Source organism: Electrona antarctica (genome assembly GCF_951216825.1).
Source record: "Electrona antarctica genome assembly, chromosome: 12".
In the NCBI taxonomy this organism is placed as follows: domain Eukaryota; kingdom Metazoa; phylum Chordata; class Actinopteri; order Myctophiformes; family Myctophidae; genus Electrona; species Electrona antarctica.
In genome coordinates this window covers 51,077,822-51,103,887 of record NC_136793.1, presented here as the reverse complement: position 1 = coordinate 51,103,887, position 26,066 = coordinate 51,077,822, and the positions used below count along the sequence as shown (strand labels likewise).

General features: G+C 43.9%; 2 protein-coding genes across 4 annotated transcripts in view; one reads left to right on the top strand and one right to left on the bottom strand.

The window, feature by feature from the left end:
- The window catches only part of LOC306934678 (uncharacterized protein), a 190,021-nt gene that overhangs the window by 125,112 nt on the left and 38,843 nt on the right, over positions 1 to 26,066 (top strand). For all 3 annotated transcript variants that reach the window (XM_079517349.1, XM_079517350.1, XM_079517348.1), the window contains 10 exons: positions 8,915 to 8,959; positions 10,624 to 10,677; positions 13,041 to 13,148; positions 14,712 to 14,765; positions 15,534 to 15,587; positions 16,042 to 16,086; positions 18,208 to 18,261; positions 18,436 to 18,480; positions 24,673 to 24,726; positions 25,454 to 25,507. In XM_079517349.1, coding sequence (XP_079373475.1) covers positions 8,915 to 8,959; positions 10,624 to 10,677; positions 13,041 to 13,148; positions 14,712 to 14,765; positions 15,534 to 15,587; positions 16,042 to 16,086; positions 18,208 to 18,261; positions 18,436 to 18,480; positions 24,673 to 24,726; positions 25,454 to 25,507 — 567 coding nt within the window. The remainder of the gene's footprint in view (positions 1 to 8,914; positions 8,960 to 10,623; positions 10,678 to 13,040; positions 13,149 to 14,711; positions 14,766 to 15,533; positions 15,588 to 16,041; positions 16,087 to 18,207; positions 18,262 to 18,435; positions 18,481 to 24,672; positions 24,727 to 25,453; positions 25,508 to 26,066) is intronic.
- On the bottom strand, positions 1,918 to 4,083 carry LOC306933674 (bifunctional UDP-N-acetylglucosamine 2-epimerase/N-acetylmannosamine kinase-like; the record flags this gene model as incomplete). The annotated part of the gene is made up of 1 exon (XM_079515984.1): positions 1,918 to 4,083. One exon carries the CDS (start codon positions 4,081 to 4,083, stop codon positions 1,918 to 1,920), a length of 2,166 nt encoding a protein of 721 aa, XP_079372110.1.

Below are 26,066 nucleotides of genomic sequence, written 5' to 3'. Positions count from 1 at the left end.
TATTTGAACTTATGATCTTGTGGTCCAAAGGCAAGAGCTCTACTGACTGAGCTATCTGGACACAATCAGTTGTTCCATTGTAAACAGTAAAATCATTCAGTGTTTTTAATAACAATTATGTGTGTCCTGGTTTTGGGGATCATCATCCATTTCTACAGTGTGTCGCTGTACATTTTTTCACGTACAAAGTTATCTTAAACTGGGATTTCAGATAATGGTCCATAGATTGTGTGTAGAACATTTGACGCAAATCGCTCAAAGATCCAGGCAGAAAATCGGTATAAGCATTTTTCAAACTGCTCAAAACGGTGGAATATTTGAGGGTGGAGCTTACTGGTCAAAGTGACAGATGTGTTCCCCATGAGTCAAAGAACATGTGGAAACAAGTGCCATGACTTTTGGCCAAACGAGGCATGAGTTATGCCTGTTCAAAGGTTTCATTTTCAAAAAAGTGCTAGAACGCCCCTCTTTGACCATTTGGATTAAGGCTGGTTTCAGAGCTATTTGGCATGAACCTCTACCATACTGTAAAGTTTCATAAGCTTGTGACACTGCATGCATGTACTGTATGTATTATGGGCAAAAGAAGAATTTTAACAGCCATTTTCATTGGCTCATAAAACCTTCATTTTTCACTTAAAAAAAGTACTATAGATTCCCTTGTCCGTATAGGCCTGAAGTTCATGTGTAGAAATGTTTGTGCATTTTGATCAAAGATCCTGGGAGGAGATACATTTGAACAGATTTTCATATAATTCAAAATGGCGGGTGATAGAGGCCAGAGGTCAAAAGTGAGAGCACGTTACTTGTTCGGCATGAGGAGACGCATATGTGTATCAAAGTTTCATTGCCGACGTTCATGAGCTATGCACGTTCAAAGTTTGCATTTTCAATTGAATGCTATAGCGCAACCCTTGGGCCAATGGTCGTGGGCTTCGCATCCTCACCGTTTGGCATGGCCCTCTACCATATTACCGAGTCTCACGAAAACCGTCTGCATGGTTCAGCCAGAACTGCTATTTTTGGCGGAAGGAGAAGAAAAAAACAGACAAAAACAATAAGGGACCAAGACCCTTCAGGACTGCTTGGTCCCTTAAAGGAGAATTCCATGCTAGAAGGCTTTCTTACCTTTATTTGTAGTTGTTACCCCACCAAAGTGGTCCAGGTGTTATTTTGTGCAAAAGTGCATTATTGGCTATTTCCCCTAATTTAAGCCCTCAATGGGGGTTGGGTTTTTGTGCTAATTCGCTTATTTCCATCAAAATAGGTAAGGTAAAGTGGGAAAGTGTGCCGCTTGGGATACTATTTACATTATGAAGAGAGGATATATGCAAAAAAAAAAATTGAGCGATGGAAATAAATTCATTGAGGGCTTATGGTAGGGGAAATGGCCAATAATGCGCTTTTGCACAAAATAACACCTGGACCTCTTTGGTGGGGACCTACAAATATAGGTAAGAAAGCCTTCTAGCATGGAATTCTCCTAATATATAGTAGTCCGTTTCGAACAAAATGCCTCAAATCATGAACACGGTGTGTGATTTCCATGAAATTGTGCACACACATTCCCACTAGACCGAGGAAGTGGCATTTTTCAATGCTGCCTTTTAGAGTGCCACCAGGAGGACAGCTTTTGTGAAACATATTCTTTTTCTTTGTGATCCTGTCATAATAAACACACACTACAAGTGTTTTGTTCTACTGAGCCAGTGCTCTGCACTCCAAACACCATGCTAGTGTGTTTCTACTGAGCCAGTGCTCTGCGCTCCAAACACCATGCTAGTGTGTTTCTACTGAGCCAGTGCTCTGCGCTCCAAACACCATGCTAGTGTGTTTCTACTGAGCCAGTGCTCTGCGCTCCAAACACCATGCTAGTGTGTTTCTACTGAGCCAGTGCTCTGCGCTCCAAACACCATGCTAGTGTGTTTCTACTGAGCCAGTGCTCTGCGCTCCAAACACCATGCTAGCAGCTCCTAGTAAAGCGGGCTCGTCCAGGTCAGAGGTGAGAACCTTGGTGCTGGAGCAACGGGCCCTCTGGTTGACGAAGCGTTGGACTGGACCCTGGTAGTGGGAGGCGAGCACGCCGGACAGGATCACCACGGACGGGTTGACTATGTGCACGATATTGACGATGCACGTGCCCAGTGCCCTAGAGGCCTTGTCGAGGACAGCCACGGCGTTGGGGTTGCCCTGCTTGGCAGCGCGAATGAGGTGATCGGCGTTGAGTGGCTCCGTCCCGCCCACTTTCAGCCTCTCCGCCTCTCTCTGCAGGGCCATTCCGGACGCGTAGGCCTCCACGCATCCTCGGCCGCCGCACGTGCACTCGGGGCCGTCGTCCAGCAGTGACACATTGACGTGACCCAGTTCTCCGGCGCAGTGCGCGCTGCCGCGGACCAACTGGTTGCGCTGGACGACGCCTCCTCCGATGCCCGTTCCGGTGACGATGGAGACAAAGCTCTCCACTCCCTTGCCGTGTCCGTACGTCCTCTCGGCCAGCGCGGCGCAGTTTCCGTCGTTGTCCACCCAGACGGGCAGGTGCAGCTCCTTGGAGACGAGGGTCCGCAGGTCCACCGGCGACCAGTCCGGGATGAGCTCGGTGGAGTGGAGGACCACGCCCTTCTGGTGGTCGACCAGCCCTCCCGTGGACACGCCTACTCCCAGTATCTTACACTTGAGGCGGTCAGCCTCCTCCAGGGCCTCTTTACACAAAACCAGTATGAGCTGGATCCTGTCCTCGTACTTTTCGGGGTTGGGGCGCGTGCACTTGCTCACTATGGTACCATCATTGCTGACGATGGCCACTCGGAGGTTGGTCCCTCCCAGGTCCACGGCCAGAGCGCTGCGTCTCTCCAGGATGGGGTCCATGTCCTGGGAACTGTGGGTGTCCCGGGCCGCGGGGGGGAAGCAGAAGGACTTCCGCGGGGGCTCGTCCAGATCGATGCTCCGCAGGAACCCCAGGATGCGTTCCACCGCGCGTCCGTCGCCGTAGACCGTAGAGCAGGCGTAGTTCTTTCCAAACTGCCGTTCCAGTGCGCTGTAGATCTCACCGTGGGTGTCGGCGTTTTTCAGGTGCAGAACGTTCTGGCCCGTCTCTCTGCCGGTCTGTCTGGTGCCCAGGTTGACGACGGGCGTTCCGAAGGCTCCGGCCTCTCTCACGCCACAGCTGCTGTTTCCGATCACGCAGCCGGCGCGAGACACCAGCTGGACGAAATCATCGAACAGCACGTGCTTCACCACCTTGAAGTTGGCGTGTCTCTCGATGCCCTTCTCCCTGATCAGACGCACCATATCCTTACTGCCGGCATCTACGTTGGGGTACAGAAGGAGCGTCTTCTTGTTGAAGGACAGCAGAGCGTCCAGCATCAAACCATAGAGCTTTACGGAGTTCGGGATGTCCGTGGTGACGGGATGCTGCAGCGCGACTATGTAGCCACGTGTCTGAACCTCGCTTCCCAGGTGGCGTTTGATGGTGTCCGCGTAGTCGTCTCGGTCACGTGCCAAGAGAAGCTTGTCGTAGGAGGGGCAACCGGCCATCAGGATGCGCGAGGGGTCCTCACACATCGCGACGAGTCGCCGCTTGGCGGTGTCCGTGCAACAGGCGTGGTAGTGGGCCAGCTTGCTGACGGCGTGGCGGATGGAGTCGTCGATGGCGCCGCTCACCTCTCCTCCCTCCAGGTGCAGTATCCTGACGTTCATTATAGCAGCGGCGATCGCCAGCGCCAGTGCGTCGAAGCGGTCCCCGTGGACGATCAGGACATCCGGCCGGAGCCTCTGCAGGAGGTCGGGCAGCTTGACCAGGGACAGTCCCACACTCTCCGCCATGGCCGCCTCGTCCTCCCCCCGCACGATGGTGTGCAGCTTGGCGTCGACGGCAAAACCGTCCTGCTCTATCGCACGGAACGTGTATCCGTAATCGTCGATGAGATGGGACCCCATGACCGCCACCCGCAGGTCAAACGCGTCCGGCTCCGATTTGATCCCAAGCATTATTGGGGCCAGTTTGGAATAGTCTGCGCGATTGCAGGTCGCCACACACACCTTGAGCTTCTTCATGTGGGCCGACTGGCGTGGCTTCTCCGGCATTGTCAAGTTCTTGAACCCTAATCCCTAGGATCCCCTCCGTCAGAATATTACAATACAAACCTTTAAATGGAACGAAACGAAAATGCCTGTTGTATTATAATTATAATAGAACAATGTTATAAAATGCACAATTACGATAGCAGTTCATGAATCCCAATGAATAATAAACTTAAAACTAAAATAAACCTAAATCCCCTCCAACTCATGGCCCCAGAGGGCAGATTGTCAGTCCTCCGACGAGGCCCGGCCGCAACCGTAGAAGAAGAGAGTCGTGACACGCTTTGATCTCGCCACAATGCGCGGTGCTATGGGCTATAGTTCCAAACGATGGAACTATCCCATTGAGATAGAATGTACGAGCAGCTCCGCATTCCAATGATACAATGGGAGTCAGCGCTAGTGTCGCCACTCTCATACTAGATCACGCTGAGCCCAGCCAGGCCGCGTGACGTCACCGTCCCTTGTCCAATCGGGGCCTCCGGAGGAGGATAACCCTGTATGTAGCGTTGGTTGCCAAGCAACGAAGCTGGCCGTGGATTGAAACTGAGGAGGAGGAAACGGAGATTCTGTAAGCGATGGTGGGTTTGGAAACAACGTGGCATCCCACTCGCACCATGCTGAGAGGATCTCGGAAGGGCCGTCCCTTTTAGGCTGGGTTGGCTGGCGTTAGGGGGGGGCGATATCGAAAAGGTGAAAAAAAGTGGTGCAGTGACGTCACACACTAACCATAGCAACCATGCTCACCTGTGCATTTATATAAGCTTTTATATGACATTCATATAAAAATCACACCTGTGAGGTTATGATGGGCGCTCTTGTCATCGTACATCAATGTTGGTGGTCCTTAATTGGCCAAGCGCTCCCACCAACATGTCATTGGTTAGCCGATGTGCTCGTTTACATATGACGTAAGTTTTCCCTTCAATGGCGTTTATTGTTTAATTTACGTCATATTTAGCGGAATTATCATCATACATCATCATGAATCATCTCATACTGGCCATTGGCCAATCAGAATGCCTGTTGCCTGTGATTGGTTGGCTGATTTGCTCGTTTACATATGACGTACATTTTCCTTTCAATGTCAATGGCGTTTAATGTTTTGATGTTTAATTTACATCATATTTAGCGGAATTCTGACGTCATTTCTCCGTTCATCGTCAATGGCAAATCTTGAGACGGGCGGGGACAACATTTTGCGGACATTTGACCGTAATTCTCCTACTGTGGTCAATGGCAAATCTTGAGACGTGTGGGGACAAAATCTGGGCTAGCCCTCCTTAAAAATAACATTAAGCAGATAAGCATCGGAATCATAGCCACGTTGACAACGTTTGTAATAAACCAATCCCTTTGTAAATCCGTCCAGATTTGAGCGAGTTATGAGTATTTTTGTTTGAGCTGCCATAGAACACACACAGTTTGTGTTTGCACAAACCCTCAAAGCTGGACACAGGAGGGCATAGCGCCCCTCATAAAATGATGCATATACAGGAGTCAGACAATGACAGTGTTCAGACGCGACGCGTTGTGAGCTTGTAGATTGGCTATTTTCAGAGTGCAACCAAGTGTAAAATCAGGCATTGCGACGGCGTCAAGGCCTGCCAAAACACATTTTCGACAAAACCAACTGTGTGTGCACATAAAACCAAAGCGTGTGCACTATGTGCGCCTCCGCTGTCTGCAGACACTTCGAAATCCGAGTAAGGAAGCTGCAATTTCCGTTCACGAAAATATATTTTAAAATATCTTTAGAGCTTATTTTTTATTTCCATTTCTGCTAAGCAGCAAGCTGTATATGCCTAGCTGTTTTTGATATATATTAGGATGAATTTGCACGACTGTAAAGACGGAACGGAAGTGGGGAGGAGGCTCCACTTCCGCTTTATATTTTACTTAGAGCTTCCGTTGCTCCAGACAGTATGACGGAAGCATTTGGAAATTGCGAGAGGCAACAGTCTGGCAACGCGAGGCTGTGCTCTTCCTCTTTATCAGGATACTGTACCCTACAGTATAAATGATGTCAATGTTGATGATGTACAACAGTCATCTGCTTGAGAGGCCCATGTTTTCAATCTAATCCTATTCATTGTTTAGCATGTAGAATAGATGACATCATTAAACATCAAACCCAATGTCCACCTGGTATGCAAACTGAAGGGGGCCAATCGGTGAGTGACGATTTTATACATGTGGTGGCGAGCTCAGAGTGTAAAGTAGGCTTTCTAATAACACAAGCCGCCTTTGTATTGGTGAGTATAGGTAAAAACGTATTTATATTTCCGCAACAGGATATGCGAGCGCAGGAAGACAGCTCTAATGAAGGCATTAGACTAGATCTATACTATACTATACTATACTATACTATACTATACTATACTATACTATACTATACTATACTATACTATACTATACTATATGATTGGGCGTACATACTGTAGGTGGTTCTGGACAACTACCTATCCAATCAACTCGACATCGGACATAAAAATGGACCTGGAGTCAGCAGCAACGCACATGCCGAGTTTGAAGTTGGTCGGTTGGACGGTTTTCGAGATACGTCTACTAGATGGACGTGTATATGCACGTACAGAGATTTTGTGCATTTATTATTTAATACTCCTATCTGGATCAATAGGAATGTGTATATTAGAGTGTTCTAGATAGATGTAATAATACATCAGAGCATTTCAATGTGTTTAAAATTGACACAGTTTGTCAAAAATGTCAAAAGTCCACTCGTTTTCACATAGCCATAGGGTTCCAGACACACCCAATCATAATGATAAACATTCCAACGCGTTTGTAATGGTCCAAAAACATGACAGACACAAAGTTTGCATGTGTAGCTCATCTGGTTCAAGTTTTACAGCCAAACAGTTTTAGTTAGCAGCCATATTGGATTTGGCAGCGATGGCGACCCCAAAGGTCGCCAGCTCTACATTAATGTCAGATGCTGTGACACTTGAATAAATGTTTCATACCATATGTTGTAATAATTCTGACCTTTTATTGCATTTGTCTTTAGTCTTGTCCATTTTTTGCATTATTCAATTTAGGGGGGTGTGGTAACAATTTGATAGATTTGTAGCCTTTGTGGGCCGAGGTGCACTGCTTTTCTTTTCTACCTTTCATTACAGTAGGTTGTGACAATTTTTATGTATGAAATATAAGCTTTTGGCAAAATGTACTATGTGTATGCTTCATGTGCTGGGTGCCAATCATTTACGTTGAAGCATTTTCTTTAACAAATTTGCTCCATTTCATGATCTAAATGGTAAATGGTGCATTTATATAGCGCCTTTATCCAAGGCGCTTTACATAGATTGTGCATTACATTCACCCATTCACACACACATTCATACACTGATGGCAGCGGAAACCATGCAAGGCACTAACCATCACATCAGGAGCAATTAGGGGTTCAGTGTCTTTCTCAAGGACACTTCGACACTAACTCTGGGGGAGCCCGGGTTCGAACTGGCGACCTTGCGGTTACCATCCGGAAACTCTACCCCTGAGTCACCGCCGCCCCATCTAGATTCACATATGAGTAAACTAAGGCACCAGTACTTGTTTCAGATGTTAGGTATATGTATTTATGACATTTGAGAAAGATTTTGTGTTGCCAAAATCAATATAACACATTTTACATTTTACAAGCAAAAACAGCACTTTTAACCCAAAGTCCCGAAGGGTATTATCTATGAAAAAATCACACCCGTGTGAACTGAGTGGTGTAAGGTCTGTCTGACGTAATGAAATCATGTCTGACGTAATGAAATCACACCCGGCTTTTTTTGTGCAGAAAAAATGAGCATGGTTGCTACGGTCATCCAGTTCACCCGGGTGTGATTTCATTACGTCAGAAATTATTTTGAACATAGCAACCATGCTCATTTTTTCTGCACAAAAAAGCCAGTTGTAGGAGTGGTTTACACCACTCAAAAATGCATTTAATGTGTAGTGCCCATGACACGGGAACGAAACTGAACGAAAAGGGACCTCACAATATGGCCTATTAGTAGAGGAGAGCTTTTATAGGATCACAACAGAATTATAAATCACAACAGATGCCCTTCAAATGAACCTGAGCTTTCGGCACAGAGCGTTTTGAGTATCTGAATCATGTAAATATAAGGTCCCAGTGGCTGCTTTGTTGTTTGAATTATTGCCACTGTGGAGCAATAAAGACTATCTAAAGATTGTTCTCCATATGGCTCATATTATTGACTGTTCCCACTCTTAAGTTGTCGACTTCTAACCATTCATAGCGTGCTGCCAGACGCTCTTTTCATTGCATTTACAAACCTCTGGTTTTGTGTGATGTCCGTAAGGATGAAAGTAACAACGCGATTTGTTGTGGGTTTCCCCCTGTTGACATAAAAGAATGTCCACTTGAGTCCACCAGGTGTCCCCATTTTACCCACAACAGTAAACAAACCATCTCTCTACCAACATCAGTGGCGTGCACAGATAGACACTAGGGGGTGCTAGAGCACCCCCTGCCCTTTTGGCAATGTGCCCTTTTGAAAAAATAGCAGACCTACAAGCTCGTAGCGCGCCACTCGGTGGCGCGCTATGAGCTTGTAGATCTGCTATTTTTCAATAGCTAAAGCATAACATAATGCTAACACCAAAAGGGGTTCCCGCCCAAAATGGATTAAGGCAACCGGCCGGTTCCACGTGCTGCACAAGGTGCCCTTTTTTAACTTGAGCACCTGCCCCTCTAAATGTCTGTGCACGCCACTGCATTTATGTTTGTATTATCATCCCTCGGGGTATGTTTCAAATCGCTTGTTCGTTGTCTCACACCAAAACTGTGTTTCAGGGAATGACTGGATTGTCGGGCCTAAAAGGGTTTCGAGGAGACACGGTAAGATCATTATAATATTTGTATTAATACAGCTTTCATTCAAGGATTGTTTTATTTATTTTAACATGTTTATTTTTATTTACGGTAATGCTGCTTTGTTTCTGTAAATACAAATACAATGAAATCCTCTACGCCAGACTCATAAACAGACATAAATACGTATTAAAAAACAAGTACATACATTTTTACACTTTAAAATAAACAAAGTTCATGTGGACCCGCACTCTGTAACTGTATTATGTATAGATATAAGAAAAAAACAAAGTCCCATATTTACCAGTTTATGACCTTACAAGCCAGCCCCCTATAGTTATACAAAACATCTTTTGTTGACCAAAATGTGTCAAGTCTATTCTTAAAAGTGTTGACTGAAGGAGCCTGGACCGTACTTCCTCCGGAAGTTTATTCCATGCTCTGACAGCTCTAAGTGTAAAGAAAGGGCTATGAATGCAACATGGGGTCTTGATCCAGACTTGAAACCGCAGGATGTGTTTGGAATGCGCCCCCATTGTTTAGTATCTCTTTGTAGAAATGATATATGGTGAGACATTCTTAACATTTGAGCTCTTATGTTTAGAGTGTGGACTGTAAGGGTGCACTCACACGGTTCATGCAATTCTCTGTGCTCGTTGGGTGTTGTGTCATGGCCGCCCAGCGGCCCAATGCATTTCCAATGGAGGTCACATGGTTTGACCCAACATTGTGTTGTGTGAGGGGGAGGGGTGCATTCGCTGCGCCCCTCCCCCTCACACAACACAATGTTGGGTCAAACCATGTGACCTCCATTGGAAATACATTGGGCGGCCATGACACAACACAACATGCATCCAACGAGCATCCAACGAGCACGAGAATTGCATGAAAGGTGTGAGCTCAGCCTAAGGCTGAGCTCACACCTTTCATGCAATTCTCGTGCTCGTTGGATGCATGTTGTGTAGTGTCATGGCCGCCCAATGTATTTCCAATGGAGGTCACATGGTTTGACACAACATTGTGTTGTGTGAGGGGGAGGGGCGCAGTCGAAACGCCCCTCCCCCCCCCATCACAGTGAGGCTATTGCAGTGGTGGAAAAAGTACTCAATTGTTTCACTCAAGTAAAAGTACCAATACTGCAATGTAGAACTGTAACTTTTACTAAAAGTACTCATTGTGCAGAATCTGCCATTTCACAAGTTCAAAATGTGTACAAAATCTATTGAAAATAGCAGATCTACAAGCTCACAATGCGACCCATTGTGAGCTTGTAGATCGGCTATTTTCAAATGGCCAAAATGTATAGGGTTGAAGTGGTTAATGTATGTTTTCTAATCAAAATGTAAATCTCCAAAGTAACTAGCAACTAAAGTTTTCAAATAATTGCAGTGAAGTGCCCTTGAACAAGGCATTGAACCACTACGATGAAATGTGTTCTATGAGCAGGGCCTGGCTGGAAACAAGTTCTTGAGCTTAGCCCAGATACCCTGGGTAAATATAGTAATCATTTCATTTCATTTCAAGTAAAAGTACAAATTTTGCCTCCGAGATGTAGTGGAGTAGAAGTAAAAGTACTGGAAATTGGAAATACTCAAGTAAAGTACAAATACCTCAAAATTGTACTTAAGTACAGTACTTAGTTACTTTCCACCACTGGGCTGATAGACTGATGTGTGCTTTTCCATGTCTAGGGACACAGAGGACCGGATGGGGACAGAGGCGACGCTGGACCCAAAGGGGACAGGGTAGGAATATACATTTAGTACTTACTACTTTGTCATCATGAGTACCAGCTCGGTGGTTCCCAAACCTTTTCATGTCGAGGACCCCCACATTGACACTAATTAGCCCCACGGACCCCCATTTGAAAAGATATGCCAGAGACCTCCATAAGAGAAGATTTGTACGACTCTAGCAGTTGATTCTCAACCCGTTTAATTTCAAGGTACCCCCCCCCCCCAGTTTGACATGCATATTAGTCTACATTTGGTTCCATTTGTACACTCTCAGAGTTACAGACCCCATAAGGGTCCATTTGGTTCCAAACTACAGTTTGGTGCCACCGATATTGTCCCTTATCATTTGACCCATTTAGGCCTGACCTCAACATTTTTAAAAAATTCTTCTAAATCCTCCAGTTTTCTGAAATAAATATTTTCACGATTTTTCAAAAATAGCAGACCTACAAGCTCGTAGCGCGCCACCCGGTGGCGCGCTATGAGCTTGTAGATCTGCTATTTTTCAATAGCTAAATTATAACATAATGTTTAAAACACCAAAAGGTTAACTGTCCTTTTGCGCAGATCACGCAAACCTCAGCAAAAAGAAAAGGACAATATCGATGGCCTCCAACTGTACCACATCAATACAGCATGGAATTGTGGACAAAATCTTATCCAACAATAACAGAATCTTCTTTAGTTTTGGGCCTGAGAGGCTCAATCTCATCTCAATGGTGGTCCATGGCTGAAATGCCAAATACATAATTGGCCTTGATATGAAAAAGGTGGAAAACCGCTGGCCTAGAGTGTCCGCCCTGAGACTGGGAGGTCTGGGTTCGATCCCCGGCCGGGTCATACCAAAGACTCTGGAACATGGGACCCAGTGCCTCCCTGCTTGGCACTCGGCATCAAGGGTTGGATTGGGGTATTAAGTCCCTGCGACATACTAGCGTCATGTCCAGAGGGGTGTACTTGTACATAATGTCCAGGGGGGTGTACCTGTACATCATGTCCAGAGGGGTGTACCTGTACATCATGTCCAGGAGGGTGTACTTGTACATCATGTCCAGGGGGGTGTACCTGTACATCATGTCCAGAGGGGTGTACTTGTAAAATGGTGCATTTATATAAATGGTAAATGGTGCATTTATATAGCGCCTTTATCCAAGGCGCTTTACATAGATTGTGCATTACATTCACCCATTCACACACACATTCATACACCGATTGCGGCGGAAGCCATGCAAGGTACCAACCAGCACATCGGGAGCAATTTGGGGTTCAGTGTCTTGCCCAAGGACACTTCGACATGTAGACAGGAGGAGCCGGGATTCGAACCGCCGACCCATTGATCATTGGACGACCTGCTCTACCTCCTGAGCCACAGCCGCCCTACATCATGTACATCATGTCCAGGAGGGTGTACTTGTACATCATGTCCAGGAGGGTGTACCTGTACATCATGTCCAGGAGGGTGTACCTGTACATCATGTCCAGGAGGGTGTACCTGTACATCATGTCCAGGGGGGTGTACCTGTACATCATGTCCAGGAGGGTGTACCTGTACATCATGTCCAGGGGGGTGTACTTGTACATCATGTCCAGGAGGGTGTACTTGTACATCATGTCCAGGAGGGTGTACCTGTACATCATGTCCAGGGGGGTGTACTTGTACATCATGTCCAGGAGGGTGTACTTGTACATCATGTCCAGGAGGGTGTACCTGTACATCATGTCCAGGGGGGTGTACTTGTACATCATGTCCAGGGGGTGTACTTGTACATCATGTCCAGGGGGGTGTACAGTACTTGTATTGCCTACACGCTACAGAATCAGGAGATAGGCTCCTGCCCTATATGGGCCTCATGGCTCTGCAAGGCTTTCTTACTGACTTACTTTGTGCATGACACGAGTAAATAAACAAACAGCATTTTACACAACAGGAAGAGATAATCTCACTGCTGATTAAGATCCGAGTTAAAAGCTCTTTTTATTCTGCAGCACCAAACTAGAGGTAACTGAAATGTGTTCAGGTTCATCTTTTTTTTTTTTTAGCTTTGTATGAAATTAAACCACTACGTATTAATTAAAAATATTTATATTTGAAAACAAATGTGTTAACCCATTTTGGGCGGGGACCCCTTTTGGTGTTTTTAAACGTGTTACAATTTAGCTATTGAAAAATAGCAGATCTACAAGCTCATAGCGCGCCACCGAGTGGCGCGCTATGAGCTTGTAGGCCTGCTATTTTTGAAAAACCGTGGAAATGTGGCACAAATCTTTGAAAATTGAACATATATTCTTTCAGAAGACTTTTTATTTTTATTTCGACGATTGTATTTTTTGCATACAATGGGTGTGTGTGTGTTCTGTGTTTCTCTCCTCAGGGCCTACAGGGTGCTCTGGGTATTCTGGGCCGTCAAGGGTACAGGGGTGAGCAAGGCCCTGCCGGTCTCACAGGGGCCAGAGGTCAACCCGGGCCACAAGGACGACAGGTACAGATTGTAACGATGTACTAATCAGGCCCTTATTGTTCTCTCAGCTGGTTGAGTCATAGACATAATAGCCTGGAACTCACCTATGCTTTCTATGGCATAGGCAGCTCCCGGCAGGATCCGCCGGCAGAAACTGTGCACAGCTGCTGGACATGAAACTAATTAATTAGAGCGACAGAGAGAGAGAGAGGAGTGTGTGTGTGTGTGCGTCAATTTAACAAAGGTGCAGACGATCAGAAATCAGCAGAGAGTGATGTTTGAGCTACTCTATGCCGAATTGAAGTGGACTCGGACCCAGACTTTTTTTTTCTCCCTGGAAATAAAAACGTCTGTTTCCGAGGCTATAGACATAAAGGTCAGACACGTTGGAGGAAGTTATCACTCCACAGTTTGTTCAATATGAAGATGTGTTGGGGATTCCTCAAACCTTCAGTGGGGTAAAGTAACTAAGTACTTTTACTTAAGTACTGTACTTAAGTACAATGTTGAGGTATTTGTGCTTGACTATTTGAGTATTTCCAATTTCCAATACTTTTACTTATACTCCACTACATCTCAGAGACACAATTTGTACTTTTACTTCACTACAATTATTTGAAAGTTTGAGTTACTTGAACTGTCGAATTTTGATTAGAAAACACACATTAACCACTTCAATGCTATACATTTTGGCAATTTGAAAATGGCCGATCTACAAGCTCTCAATGCGTCGCAACGCGACCCATTGTGAGCTTGTAGAACGGCTATTTTCAATAGATTTTGGACACATTTTGAACCTGTGAAATGGGACATTCTGCAATACGAGTACTTTTACTTGTAGTACTTTAAGTACATTTAGATTCTGATACTTTTGTACTTTTACTCAAGTACATTTTCAATTCCGTACTTTTACTTGTAACAAAGTACTTCTAAATTGCAGTATTGGTACTTTTTTCCACCACTGCAAACCTTTTTGTCCCAATTAAACATTTGCCTCACATGGCTCAAGTTCGCTTGAGAAGGCGCGCCTCTGCCGCTGGTCAAAAACTATACTTTATCAACCAAAAACACATGTTGTTGTTGACAAGAGGCACTTCTGCGTTGGCGGGGGGGGGGTGTTTAGAATGCCGCGACTCGCGCCGTTGCCCCCACTTTGAGAACCGCGGCATGGTATCCATAGCGGTAAGCGTCCTCTGCTCCAGCAATTGCCTGAACGGTGAATGTGGCTTTCTTTCTCCATTCTTTACCCCTTTCTGGAAACTGCAAAATATGAGCTTGTACGACAGATAGTTTCACCCCCTTTTTTTCTAAATATGAGACTGGACGACTCACTCTACTTTTAGGGGCCAAAAAAACATAGCCATGAGTCCATGACCGTTTCTCGCCAATATGCCAATATTGGGCCTTAACCACTTTAGATCCAAATGTATCATGTCATTACAGAATACAATCTACACTGGCTATTTTGACACCATCATACGACAAAGCATGGCAGCACCACCATGTTGCGTAGTTAGTTTCTTGTGTTTCTGTGTGTTTATTTTGTTCATGTATCAGTTTCTCTGCTTATGTGTCCTTTTCCAGGGTGAAGAGGGAGAGGCGGGCCTCCAGGGAGGAGTGGGGATGGAGGGGCCAAAGGTCAGAGTTTACTCCTGTCTGGTCAAAGTGATTAATATAAATTAGGGCTGTTATTATCATTCACACATGCAGCATGACTCTGATACACCCATGTTCAGTTCACCTGCCAGGCCGACACAGTCTGCTCCACTTTACGGAGGATTTAGAAGTCTTCACACTTAAAGGACCACTTCACCACTTTTCAACTTCTCTTCCTATAATTGGTCCTCAATAATGTTCATGATAAAATACCACAATTTTTTCCTACTCAGTCTGTGTCTCATAAGAAGGCTGTGGGCAGTTCAGAAACCCGTCCACCAGTGACATCATCGATGGTGAATCCAAGCTAATAGAAACGGCAGGCTTTCTTTTCCTGAAAAGTTGCAATGCAAAAGTTGAAGCCATCGTTCTCACGATAATAAAAATCTAAATATATTTTAAAACAAATCTTGTTTAAAAATAAATATGCCCTAATGATGATGTCACTGGTGGACGGGTGTCCGAACTGCCCAAAGCCCTCCTATGAGACACAGACTGAGTAGGAAAAAATGGTGGTGTTTTATCATGAACATTAGTGAGGACCAATTATATGAAGAGATGTTGAAAAGTGGTGAAGTGGTCCTTTAAGATGATCTCTAAGAAGGAGAATAATAATTTGCATTGATCATTATGGCTTCTCACAGATATTTGCTGTGCTTTGTGAGGTGAAAATGTCTTAGCAAAGTGCAAAATTTAGAAAAATGTATGCTCTTAATCTTTGTTAACGCTTGGCTTTCGTTTATGTTGAAGGGCAACAGGGGTGCTCTGGGTCCAAATGGGAAGGCGGGATCCAAAGGACCCAGGGTAACTTTCATCATTAGTATTTAACCAGAATCGTTGAGTTCATTTTGTTTCAGTCTGTAAAAGGTAGTTTGGTTGTAATTTGTTTTTGTACATACAATTAACCCATTTTGGGGCGGGAACCCTTTTTGGTGTTTTAAACATTATGTTGTAATTTAGCTATTGAAAAATAGCAGATCTACAAGCTCATAGCGCGCCGCGCTACGAGCTTGTAGGTCTGCTATTTTTGAAAAATCATGAAAATATTTATTTCAGAAAACTGGAGGATTTTTATTTTATTTTGAGGTCAGGCCTAAATGACTTAAGAGGTCGAGTTTCATTAATTAATTAAAACAAAGAAAATATGTGCTTTTATTTTGTGAGGGCACATTATGTCACAGTTCTTTCAAATGGATGATGTCTCGTTTTTAAACAAAACCCTTCCAATGCTTGCTGGCTTCCTTATGTCTATTTCCAGGGTCGCACTGGACTTACTGGGATGTTTGGTCTACCTGGAATGCCGGTAAGAAATGACACGAAAAGCCCTCAGGCAATCACTATAAGAGAAGGTGCATCATATAGTGCTTCGTGAGGTTGATGGTTGACAATGTATTCGGTTCACCACTGTATTGGTGTATTCCTACTCCTATTTGTTTTTTATTTTTCACATTATGAAAACTAATTGACATTTCAGTATATGGCACAAAATGAAATGAACTTTTATTTATGTGATATTTATGAGCCATACTGTACACTACAGTATGTGGTGTATTGCCATTGAATGTTGAACACGATTTGTTTTGTCACTTCGCTACTCAGTCTGGCCAGCCTCCCGTTTGACTCGTATTTCAAAGTTACGCAGCGATGTTGTTGCTGATACGTCAACAGCCAGTGCCACTCTGTCCATGCTTTTATCACTGTTGGAAAAAAATGTGCGCCAGTTTGAGACATGAGAGTAAAACCTATGGTATGGTATTCATTTGATTCAGTATAGTCTACTATGTCAGATTAAAAAGAAAAAGCTGTGTGGGGTGAGTTTATTGAATCATAAGGGGACGTTGCAGGGCAAAAGCAGTAGCTGCGCATTGATATTACGTCAAACTGGTATTTTTGTCCCAACCCGCACCACAGACCAATCGGAAAGCCTCGGGTTGATTTCTCACTTTTGGCGTGTCCTGTGCCTACCTTGGAGATAGGAGGGTGTATAGCGACTAGCGAAGTGACAATACAAATCACGGAACGCAGCGTTTGTGTGTTACTGCAGACTTTAGGGGACATGTTGATGGCTGTGTGTGTGTGTGTTACTGCAGACTTCAGGGGACATGTTGATGTCTGTGTGTTTGTGTGTTACTGCAGACTTCAGGGGACATGTTGATGTCTGTGTGTTACTGCAGACTTTAGGGGACATGTTGATGGCTGTGTGTGTGTGTGTTACTGCAGACTTCAGGGGACATGTTGATGTCTGTGTGTTTGTGTGTTACTGCAGACTTCAGGGGACATGTTGATGTCTGTGTGTTACTGCAGACTTTAGGGGACATGTTGATGTCTGTGTGTTACTGCAGACTTCAGGGGACATGTTGATGTCTGTGTGTTACTGCAGACTTTAGGGGACATGTTGATGTCTGTGTTACTGCAGACTTCAGGGGACATGTTTATGTCTGTGTGTTACTGCAGACTTCAGGGGACATGTTGATGTCTGTGTGTTACTGCAGACTTCAGGGGACATGTTGATGTCTGTGTGTTACTGCAGACTTCAGGGGACATGTTGATGTCTGTGTGTTACTGCAGACTTCAGGGGACATGTTGATGTCTGTGTGTTACTGCAGACTTCAGGGGACATGTTGATGTCTGTGTGTTACTGCAGACTTCAGGGGACATGTTGATGTCGGTGTGTTACTGCAGACTTCAGGGGACATGTTGATGTCTGTGTGTTACTGCAGACTTCAGGGGACATGTTGATGTCGGTGTGTGTGTGTGTGTGTTACTGCAGACTTCAGGGGACATGTTGATGTCGGTGTGTTACTGCAGACTTCAGGGGACATGTTGATGTCTGTGTGTTACTGCAGACTTCAGGGGACATGTTGATGTCGGTGTGTGTGTGTGTGTGTTACTGCAGACTTCAGGGGACATGTTGATGTCTGTGTTACTGCAGACTTCAGGGGACATGTTGATGTCTGTGTGTTACTGCAGACTTTAGGGGACATGTTGATGTCTGTGTGTTACTGCAGACTTCAGGGGACATGTTGATGTCTGTGTGTTACTGCAGACTTCAGGGGACATGTTGATGTCTGTGTGTTACTGCAGACTTTAGGGGACATGTTGATGTCTGTGTGTTACTGCAGACTTCAGGGGACATGTTGATGTCTGTGTGTTACTGCAGACTTCAGGGGACATGTTGATGTCTGTGTGTTACTGCAGACTTTAGGGGACATGTTGATGTCTGTGTGTTTGTGTATTACTGCAGACTTCAGGGGACATGTTGATGTCTGTGTGTTACTGCAGACTTCAGGGGACATGTTGATGTCTGTGTGTCTGTGTGTTACTGCAGACTTCAGGGGACATGTTGATGTCTGTGTGTTTGTGTGTTACTGCAGACTTCAGGGGACATATTGATGTTTGTGTGTTTGTGTGTTATTTATTGCAGGGTTTTAGGGGACATGTTGGGATTGAGGGAGCAGAAGGAAAGCCTGGTACACAGGTTCCCATTTTATGACTCATACCTTTCCATTGTGCTACACATATTTTACTTATACCTATGTACCACAATAATTCTCATTTATTATGTGTTTTCTCTGGTGTAATGTGTTTTAGCATAATGTACAATACAATGGTATAACTATATCAAATAATATGTTGTTTGTTTGATGTGCAGGGTGCTCCTGGTTCAGGTGGCAGCCCCGGACCAAAAGGAGACAGAGTGAGTAACATACTTTAACAAATTAGCCGCGAAAAATCCTGCTCAGGGCGCCAGATTGCTCCGGACCGGCCCTGGCTGCAAACCGACGACTGACACAGTCCTGGCAACTAGTGGCTAGGCAACACAGTCTGGCGGAGAACTAGTTTTCTAAACCCATTTAGATCTGAGACCGATTCTACAAATGCCTTGTCAAATGCCTTGTCAAATGCCTTTGTTAAATGCCTTTGTTAAATGCCTTGTCAAATGCCTTGCCCGGACAGTTTTCTGAAAAACCTGTTTCTAGGTCAGTCGTTCTCAAACATTTTCATGTCAAGGACCCCCGAAACTATATGTAATTGGGCGCCGACCCCCATCAGAAAATATGTTGTTCCAGGGACCCCCCAGAAGCAAAGATTTGAGTTAAATGGTGCATTTTATATATATATATATATATATATATATATATATATATATCCAAGGCGCTTTACATACAGTTGGAGGCCATCGATATTGTCCTTTTCTTTTTGCTGAGGTTTGCGTGATCTGCGCAAAAGGACAGTTGACCCATTTTGGGTGGGAACCTCTTTTGGTGTTTTAAACATGTTATAATTTAGCTATTGAAAAATAGCAGATCTACAAGCTCATAGCGCGCCACCGAGTGGCGCGCTACGAGCTTGTAGGTCTGCTATTTTTGAAAAATCTTGAAAATATTTATTTCAGAAAACTGGAGGATTTAGAAGCATTTTTTTAAAATTTTGAGGTCAGGCTTAAATGGGTCAAATGATGGGACAATATCGGTGGCACCCAACTGTAGATTGTGCATTACATTCACCCATTGACACACACATTCATACACCGATGGCCATGCAAGGCACCAACCAGCACATCAGGAGCAATCAGGGGTTCAGTGTCTTGCTCAAGGACACTTCGACACTACCTCTGGGGGAGCCTGGGTTTGAACTAGCAACCTTGCGGTTGCCATCCGGCCACTCTACCCCTGACCACCGTCACCCCAGTGAAAAACCTTTGAAAGAATATATATTCAAAGATTTGCGCCACATTTTCACGATTTTTCAAAAATGGCTATAAAGATGCTTAATTTTTAATGCTTAAAACACCAAAAGGGGTACCCGTCCAGAATGGGTTAATGTTAATGGAACTACAACATGCATTTAAAAACTGTTGTTAATATTTAATATCATATTGTTTATGTCAAACGTATTTTTAATGGGTTGAGCCTAAATCACCACTCTAATATAACCATGTCATTTCTGTCTGGCTTCTAAAGCTGTTTTAGCTGCAGTACCACAGTGTCCTGATGTGGTGGGGGTGCTGTGTATGAAAATTATTTTCTCTGTCACAAACTCATCCCAGCTACTCATCCCAGCTCCTCCCACATAGTTGACTCATTATAATACCCCCCCCCCCCCCCCCCCCCTTCTCCCACAGTCTCCAAAGATGAAATAGAACTGAAGAGGGGGAGGTATTATACAAATTAGGGAGATACCTAATGACATCACGAGTAGGACTTTCGTTAAACTGTACCCATTCTACAAACTGTGAATACAATAATCAATCAGTCAGTCAATTGGCCTGTTGTGGGACCACTGTGGGACTAAATATGATGAGAAAGCCTGATTGTTCAAAATTGGGTATTTGAGGGGATAGAAAACGTAATGGAGCCCAAAAAACCCACACAAAATAATGGGAAAAGTTGAAATTCATGGTGTCCTTTAACACTTTTCTAGTTCATTGCTGTGTTGCTTCATTACTAAATTCACTGCTGTCGTTTTTGCAGCACTGAGAGACCATGTGTTGGATGTTTATACTTGGCATGTAATGAGCTCACGAATGTTTATTCCCATGCACACCCATGCAGAATGCTAATTAATATAAATTTGCTGTGTGTGTGTGTTCTGTCACGTCACAGAACTGGAACTGTTTGAGGGTGCTGTTTGCCAAACATTGTGTATTTGCCACTATATAGCCCTTGGTTCACTTTCATTTACAAGTAGCACACACTTTCCATCCTATTTTCTGCGCCTGCATACATTTCTCAGAGGCCTCGGTTTTGCAGTCTCTTTTTCTCAAGGTTGAAGTTGAATTGAGTAAATAAATAAATAATGCTCATGATTCAGTTTGGAGCTAAAAGTAAAACGGCTTGGCTTTTAGGATGAAGTCATTGGGATCTGTTTCTGCTTTACATAACCAAGCCCAATATACAGATGACTGTAATGCACTAGATTTATTATTACAGCGATATTGTTTTACACATTTTAAACACGTGAATCTTGTTCTTGATGGTGCCATTCTTTGGCCAGGTTTATGCTTGAAAAACAAATATACTGTATAACATTAATTTATTCCTTACCCCTTTAAAACCAGTAGGCCTAAAGCAGGGGTTCTCAACGTTTTTGGCCGGGGACCCCCGGAAATGCTTTGGCAATGTCTCGGGACCCCCGCCCCGCCCCCTCCCGACCCCCAATATAAATTGACTGCTACAATAACCTTAAACCATTTTGGGCGGGAACCCCTTTTGGTGTTTTAAGCATTGTTATAATTTAGCTATTGAAAAATAGCAGACCTACAAGCTCATAGCGCGCCACCGAGTGGCGCGCTACGAGCTTGTAGGTCTGCTATTTTTGAAAAATCGTGAAAATAAAAAAATAAAATAAAAATATATATATATATATTTTTTTGAAAATAATTTGGGGACCCCCTAAAATAATTTGGCGACCCCCCCCCCGAGGGGTCGCGACCCACGGGTTGAGAACCCCTGGCCTAAAGCATCTAGCTCACAGCGCGTCCCTTCGTGCCACGCTGCGAGCTTGCTATTTCTGAACATAAAACAATAAAAAATAGAAGTCATTTGTAGAATCGGCCTCGTGTCTTAACCCTTAACCCGGCGGGATGAATTAATAACATGCCAGGATATCGCCCCATTCAACCATTATTTTGAAGCTTAATGGTGATGAATTAATAACATGCCAGGATATCGCCCCATTCAACCCTTATTTTGAAGCTTAATGGTGTGTGTGTTGTCGGATCGATTGTTATTGTTTCACAAGCCGAGGAGAAGTACAGGCCACCGCCATTACTGCGACCGCTAGGCTCCGTGCAATAAGCGTTGTTTTGACCAGACATGCCGTCTGGGAGGGGGATTTGGAGACTAGAGCGACTGTGCGTGTGTGTGTGCGTGCCCACACGCGCAATCAAGATGGCGCAGTCCAGTGTCTCTAAGCTAACAACAGATAGCCATCTGAAGCTAATGTGAGTAGACGTTCCACTATCGGATCACACACATTTATACGACTGAATAAACGTAGCCTACCTATTTTGGCAGCGTCGCTTCCCGACCAAATAACGCAGGTTACGTTTTTTGGCGGGGAAACATTTTGACTGCAGGATAAAAACATTCACAATCCCAATTTGACTGCCTAGTTTTTCACTAACCTTTGAAGAACCACCCTCTACAAGGTCGTGGCGCGCTACGAGCTTGTAGGTCTGCTATTTTTGACAAATGACTGACGACTGACATAGAAACATAGCTTTTTCAGAAAACTGTCAGGATGTAGAAGACATTTTTAGAATCTGATCTCAGGTCAAAATGGGTTAAAATGGTGCGATCCTTTGTCGTCGTGTTGAAAAAGAATCCAAACTGCCGATCAATAACAAAGGGCGTATAGGGCAGAGCCACCCATTGCGCGCCGCCATTGCAATAGGAATGCGTTGGGCCTCAATTTCCCAGAAGCCTTCGCAAGCCGACTATTGTTTTTCCGGTGACATCATCCGAACGCGTCACCTATCACACTCTCTCCGATGAAAACGCGAATTAAACGATGGAAAACATAACTCGTGTAACTCGTTAATGGGAGGGAAGCTGTTCTACATCATTTTACTCGTGTAACTGCGAAGGAAAGTGTTAATGGGTGGAAGGAACACGTTATTCCAACCCCTTTCCCCTACATCAGACGCCCTGGCTGGCCAGTGAGAGGCAGTATAGAGACCAGGTTTACTGCATGTTTTTTTTGTGAGGGTACCTACCATAGGGGACACGGGGAGAAAATGCACACTACACACTTTTGCCAACCCCACCTAGGGTACATTGTACATTGCTGTCATGCACATAAACCATTCTAATAAATCAAGGGGGTCAATGGCAGGTTGGTTGGCCTGTCTATAACATTTTGCCTGTGGATGACAATGTGGGTGGTCAGCATAGCCACACTCCTTTTTTATATGAGCTTGTAAATGTCAAACGGGGCATAATAGGTCACTATTAAAATGTTTATGAGGTAAGAAGCATTTCCCAGTCTCTGTTCTGAGGCCTTACTAGTGCAAATGTCCTGTTGACCAAAGTGTCTGTCTAGTCTGCATCTGACCTTCTGTTGTTTAGAGTTATAGGCCGCTAAAACTAAGACTTAATCAAACCGGTTTGCTTTCATGGTGTCTGACATTCAGCAGCCAATGATCTCCGATTTCTGTCTGAAGAACAATTTGTACGAGGCCACACAAATGTGCTGGGCGGCCCCAGGGCTTTTAGCCCAACTCTCGTATAGGTACAAACAAGGTCACTCTACACGAGTGACCTTGTTTGCATACCTGTGTGTGTGCATTTTCTTAGTTTTAGGTTTTTTTGAGGGGCGCTAGCTAAATTACGTCATGGTGCACTCAAGTCTATGGACTTTTTATGTTTGTTCAGAGCCAAATTATTAATTTCCCGTCACCAGCCAAGTCTCTATGGACTTTAATGTTTGTTTAGGGCAGTAAATTTACAATTTACAATTTAGGCATTTAGCAGACGCTCTTAATCCAGAGCGATTTACATTAAGCAATAACAAAAGCATTGCATACATTACATATATAAAAAGTAGTTATCATGAATCATGCTGTTAAGAACGTAACAGAGTATCTATGTAAACTATACATACTATACTATATAATATATTATACATGTGTACTATAAAGTGCTATGACTACATAAAGTGCAATTCTAGAGCTGTCTACGTAACAAGCTATAAGTCTGTTTAAAATACTATCTAAGTCTACATAATGTGCTATCTAAGTAAAGGGATTAGGATTATGGTGATACCATTTATAGGTTTGCCTGCACCTCCCACCTTGGCCATATCGGATCCCTTGTACCATGCTGCATTGAGATTCATAACTAACTCACCTTTCAGAACACATCACTGCACGTTGTATGCTGCAGTCGGTTGGTTCTCATTGGCATCTCGCAGGCTGCAGCATTGGCATATCTTAATTTATGAAGCCATTCTGGGTGACCTGCCCGTTTTACATTTCATCCAAATTCGACTTGGTCCAAAACGGCCTCAACCTCAGGTCAAATGCTTGGCTGCGGTGTGTAGTACCAGCATTCAAATCCGAGGGGGGTAAAAAAAATGTCTGGCCTTCTTTGGCCCCTGGTCGTGGAACGATCTACAGTCCAGACTAAAATTGGCTTTGAAAGTTCCCTTGAGAAGTTTCAAAAGGGATCATCTTAGATGTACTGTACAGTCTTGCACATGTTTGGATATGTACTAGCCTATGTTCATGCCTATATATTTATTATATCGGTTCAGATCGTGTATATTGTGTACTTCCCCTGCTACTAAAAAGTAGGACTTTGGTGACTTGTTGTATTTATTCATACTGTAGGTACTTTGAGGTGTATTATTGAACATTGAACATTGACGATGTGGTATTGAAGTGTCATTTTATTTCTGCCTCTTGGCATGCAGTTCCCACTTGTAAAAGAGACGCAGTCTCAATGAGTTTTTACTGATTAAATAAAGGTTAAAAAAAAAATGACAATGTAAGATACCATCTCGCTGATGTAATAAAAACATATACATTAATACATTCATTTCATTTTTCATGTACAGGAGAACATCAACATGCCCGCAAACATCTGGGCGTCCCTCACTTCACACAAGTGTGATTTTGTGCTCAACATTGATTGGCTATACCAAAAGAAATGACCTAGAAAGGTTACGAGGGAATGCTGAAATGACCTCTTCTATGAAACGACTTTCTATATTAATCTAATTTGGTGGTTCTCAAAGTGGGGTCTTTATGCCAGCTGGCATAAAATATTTTTTCAATTGGGGGGTCCGCCGCAGCCTTGACATGAAAATGTTTCAGAACTACTGATCTAATATCATACATAAAATGTGAATTCAAGTTTCTGTGTATTTGTATGTTGACATTTAGGGTCATCCTGGTGTGGGGGGTGGTCCAGGGCAGAGGGGCCCTCTGGGTGCTCAGGTACTGGATATATATATATATATTTCTTTTTTACATTTTTAGGATGACAGTAATCCAATTTGTAATTGTGTTAGTTTAATTACATTTTGTTAGTTATTTTCTATCAATTACACACCCCATGAAACCATGAATTTATGGATATTTATTTGTCTGGTCATCGGCCAGTATAGGAGACTCAATGGAGACTCTTTGAGTCTCCGCCGTTCATCAAATTATTGGCGTCTGAATGCGACAAAAACAAATATCTCCGTGAATTCAAGGCTTCATTGGGTGTGTAAATGATAGAAAATAAGTCAATTTACAATTTAGGCATTTAGCAGACGCTCTTAATCCAGAGCGATTTACAGTAAGCAAGAACAACACATGGTAATACATCAAATACATAAAAATAGTCATCAAGAATCATACGTATGCTAAGAACCTAACAGTGGAACTGGAATATAGCCATATAATGAAACTATGCGTATATTAACTATAGAGTGCTATGTCTACATAAAATGCTATCTAAGTTACATAAGTTGAGCCTTTGCATACGCCTGTAAGGTCGTCAAGGCTAGGGCAAGTGCTATGGGCTAAGAGGAGTGGTGGGTTTTCAGACTACGGCGGAATATTGGGAGTGAGTCTGCAGTTCTGATTGCAATGGGAAGTGCATTCCATAGTTTTGGAGCAAGAAGTCATACTCCTTTATAAGTATGTATGTTAATTCGTTTTTTTTTGTCTCCAATAGGGCCCACCAGGAAAGCCAGGCAAAGACGGAATCACTGGACCACCTGGTGAGAGCGTAAGTAGATTTGAACCCTGGCTGTTGGTATGGTATTCAGACACCTTTTACAAAGTGTCTTAAAGTACCCTTGCCACTGGACAAATACCCACTGACACACACTAACGTCTGGCTTTTGTCTTTAGTGGAATGGTTACAATTGGCATTCATTCCCGGAAAACGAATGACTCTGCTGCAGTTGTCAACAGCATGTATTGACTCCAGCTCCAATCGGTAGTGATGGAAACATGACACCCATGGGTGCACAGATTATCTTCCCCTTTTCTGGCATGAAGCTCTTCCAGAGTTCAGGGAAAATCTCGCAAACCACATTTATTTCCATTTCTCCTTGAACAGACAGACAGACAGACAGACAGACCGACCCATTTGTAGTATCTCACAGTGACGAAAAAAATCCTTTTGCGCCGACGGAGATGGACAGGTGCATCAGAGTAATGAACTTGAAAAATATAAAGGGGGAGTCCCGCACACTCATCACTTAGGCTACAAGAAATGTATTGGTAAAGATGGAACGTATCGGACCTCAATCTGAAAACCCAACGGCAAAAAAAAGAAGGGA